Source organism: Herpailurus yagouaroundi, unplaced genomic scaffold (assembly GCF_014898765.1).
Source record: "Herpailurus yagouaroundi ecotype Mexico unplaced genomic scaffold, PumYag 180, whole genome shotgun sequence".
Lineage (NCBI taxonomy): Eukaryota > Metazoa > Chordata > Mammalia > Carnivora > Felidae > Herpailurus > Herpailurus yagouaroundi.
The window spans coordinates 1,053,736-1,057,701 of record NW_024412411.1 but is presented as its reverse complement, the minus strand read 5'-3'; the positions used below and the strand labels follow the sequence as shown (position 1 = coordinate 1,057,701).

At 45.3% G+C, this 3,966-nt stretch overlaps 1 protein-coding gene across 1 annotated transcript; it reads right to left on the bottom strand.

The window, feature by feature from the left end:
• Positions 1-1,747: 1,747 nt before the first annotated feature.
• Positions 1,748-2,695, bottom strand: LOC121039513 (putative olfactory receptor 52P1). Its single transcript, XM_040489758.1, has one exon. It carries the CDS (start codon positions 2,693-2,695, stop codon positions 1,748-1,750), a length of 948 nt encoding a protein of 315 aa, XP_040345692.1.
• Positions 2,696-3,966: the final 1,271 nt, after the last annotated feature.

The window sequence follows — 3,966 nt, the reverse complement described above, 5'->3', positions numbered from 1 at the left end:
TCAGATGGTTATGGGACTGTAATAAGACGACGTACATCCTCCTGAGGCACTGAAGAGTGTTAAACTAATCCACTGCTGTAACTAGATGAAGTTCTGATGACCTAGGTCTTCTTGAGCCTGCTAGTGGCCTTCTCCTTTGTAAGCTCTTTCCTAGCTTACTAAAATGCTTTACCCTGGAGCCAAATACCTATTAAATACCTATCAATCTGCCTGTAGAGTCTGAGCACAGATGTCAGAACCAGAGACTTTGAGAACTCTGGATCCTAATGGACCTTCTAAATCACAGCCATCACTTTCATTTTTAAAAACCTGCTCAGGAGGTCAAATTGGAATGTTTTCTCTATTTCATCTCTAAAGAAGGGGTTTGGTCTTTTTCCTAGACCTTTGAGGCTTGGTGGCAGCTCCACATGGCCACCCCACGGACTAGAAGAAAAGACTAAGGATATCAGACTTGAGTCATCTAGTATGAGAATTTGTTCCCACACCTCACACTCAGGTGTGGTTGAAGGCTTCTGAGAAAGCAGCCTTTCCTATTTGGACAGAAGTGGAATGAGATGAGGTCGGTCCTAAGACCTCTTTTCCCCTGAACAAGTTAGATGTCCTTACTCAGTACCCATTGTCCCTGTGCTTATCCTAATATTCATTTAATTTGGCTTAACTTATTTGGTTTTGCTGTTGTCTCCTATATGTAGGTCTCCTCCAAGAGTGAAAAGTCTCCATGAGCACTTTTGACAATATCATGTCCATACCTAGATTTTAACATAGTGCATACTCAGTAAAAAAGATGAAAATTCTCACCTTCCAGAGAACCTTCCTAGATTGACATTATACCTTGTTGCTTATTATTCTGTACAGCAGGCACAGTTTTCCCAAAGCCCATTGCTGAGTGCTAGGTCTCCATTTCTGTTTCTCTAATTCTGTGTGTTTCTCCTGTTAAACTGAGAGTTCACTGAGGGAGGCATGCATGTATCCATATCAGAGTAGGAGCACCTGACTGTGGATGAAGGTTATTTCTTGTCAGACTGTGAGTCTTATCTTTTTTATTTTATCAAGGTCTCCTAGAAGGGAGGAGTCCTGTCAGAACAGCAGTGTGGAATTCCCTGGGAGGTGATCATCAGCTTGGTGACCATGTTTCCCAATAAACATGGGATCCCTAGGCTTTGTAATCATATCTACATCACAAATGGGAAATACCTAATCGTTCCTCATCCTTCAGACTTGTGCTACTTATCTCCTTATCAAAGTAAGGATACTATTGAGTGTGGGCTTCTCTCTCCACCATGCTGGGAACCACTGGTCTCTTAAACATTACCATTGGCTCACAAACTGGCCCTCATACACAGAGGACAAGAGGAGACCAATGCAAGAGGGAGGCCACTCCAGATGTATAGGTGGCAGGTTTAAAAAGCAAAGGAACTTACTTATGAGATTTGTGTTAGTGACCCCAAGTACCCACCTGTCAAATCTTAAAAGTTTATAGAGAGGGCTTAACTGGGTTCAGTCATGTATACTGGCCAGATGGGCTCAACAATACCTTACTCTCTCAAGGCTGTGTCCATGGAACAGCTCTCACCGTGGGAATAGTGGGTAGAATGTATATTCCAGGGACAGGGGAAGGTGTGAGGAACCTCCAATTGCCCCAGTCTGGCTCACAGTTTAACTGGTGGCCACGTATTCCCAATGGCCCACCCCAACAATTGCCCAAGCCTAAAGGAAGAAGACGAGGTTCTAGGGTGGGGTTGGAGATTTAAGACTGAACAATGCCCCGCTTCAGCAGTCGGAGGGCCCCATCCCGGATCTGCTTGGTCTTCATGCCATAGATGATGGGGTTGAGCATGGGTGGTACAACAAGGTAGAGGTCAGCCAAGAGGATATGGATGTGCCGGGGCACATGCTGGCCAAAGCGCTGAGTGTAGAATGAGAAGAGCCCTGGTGTATAGAAGAGAAGGATGACACCCAGGTGGGAGCCACAAGTGCCAAAGGTCTTAGCTCTTGCCTCTTTGGAGGAGAGGCCTAACACAGCCCGGAGGATTAGTGTATAGGAGACAGTGATGCAGATGGAATCTGTGCCCACAACTAGCGTGGCAGCAGTAATGCCATAGATGTTGTTTGGCCGTGTACCCCCACAAGCCAGCTTTACCACAGCCATGTGCTCACAGTAGGAGTGGGCCACCACTCGGCTACAGTAGCTCAGCCTTGCCAATAAGCATGTGAGTGGGGTCATGAGGCCCAAGCCACGAAACACAGCAGCAGCTGCCAGCTTGCCCACAGCCTCTGGGGGCAACAATGACCCATAGTGCAGTGGCCAGCAGATGGCCAAGTATCGGTCAAAGGCCATTGCTAACAGGATACCAGATTCAACAGCTGAAAAGCCATGGATAAAGAACATCTGAGTAGCACAGGCCCCAAAGTCAATCTCAGTAGCATTTGTCCAAAAAAGTGCAAGGAGTTTGGGCACAGTAGAAGTGCAGAGCACCAGGTCAATGATAGACAGCATGCATAGGAATAGGTACATGGGCTGGTGCAGTGCAGGCTCTGATCGCACCACCAGCAGCACTGCCATGTTGCCAAGCACTGCCAGGGCATACATGGAGCAGAAGGGAAATGCAATCCAAAAGTGGGATGCCTCCAGGCCAGGAATTCCCATGAGCAGAAAAGAGTTTGGGTTCTGATGGCTGTGGTTTGTGAAATGCATGGTCAGGTCCAGGTAGGGTAGGTAGAGAAGACCTTACTGCCCTGCTCTGAACCCTAGGAAGCTCTGACAGATGAAGCCATTGGGATTCATTCTTATTCTGTGGCTGAAACTGAAAGGATAGCAGAAGAAATTTGAGTTAGATCTCATAAAAAACATCCAGGATAAGAAGGTTGTATAGCATTGGGAAGTGATGCATGGCAGGAGGTGAATTTATCATTACCAGGGATCAGAGGAGCCTTTCCACTTAAGTCTGATTCAACAATGTCTAGGCTAGGCTGTAGGGTGAGTGACATGGTTGTAGAACTCACTCTTGTTACTTATCCTCACCATGGAGAATCTTCTATGCCTGTGAACCCAATTCTGCCTTGTACTCTTATTTTCTTCTGATCTGCCTATGTGACAATAAAATAATATAAAAATCAAAGGTCAGGCACATTTGATTTGTGGTTACTTTTCAAGACGGGAAGATCAAGACTGAGAGATAAGAGAAAGCAGAGTGGGGGGGGTGTTGTTGGATGGGTTTTTTCAAGCCACTGAGCCCATGGTTATTCACAGATGAGGCTCAGAACAACAAACACACGGTGAAAGGCTGAGTCTCATGTAGTCTGCTAAAGCCGTAACATTGCCTGGCTTATGTTAGTACTAGAATCCTGTGCTTGTCATAGGTTTCTGTGTGAAACAGGTGAGATCATGCAGAATTGGTCAGTGGTAGATGTCAAGTTAATTTGGCCATAATAGGTGATCTGATAAAGTTACTGAGGAATGAAAACACAGTCTTATAAAAAAATCAAAGGTACATGAAGAGGGTATGAGAAGTAAATTTTAATCACTGGGAACACAATTGTTAACTGTAAGCAAATATGGAGACCAGCTTGGTCAGATTATGGCATGGAGCTTCTACACGTGTCCACCCCATCTCTTTGCCTATTACCCACACTTTCTATATTCCCTGATCTTCCCTTACCTAAAAGTACCTTCTCACTATTCTCTGATCCACTAGCCAGCCAGTAATTGAGAGTTTGAGAAAGAATTTGATTAAAAAGTCAGGAAGGGGATAGTAGAGGGAGAGAAGAGGATGAAAAGGAAAGTTGAGAACAAGACACAGGAATAAACACAGGAGATATTCGGGAGGGAACAGTACCTTTCTCACACTGGTTTCTAATATGATGGGATGTGACTGTGTTCTGGCTGTTAGTGGGAACAGAGAGAGTGGAACTGCTTGAGCCCTCTGGAGATAAGTCCATCTATATCCCTAACCTTAAGCTGCAGTA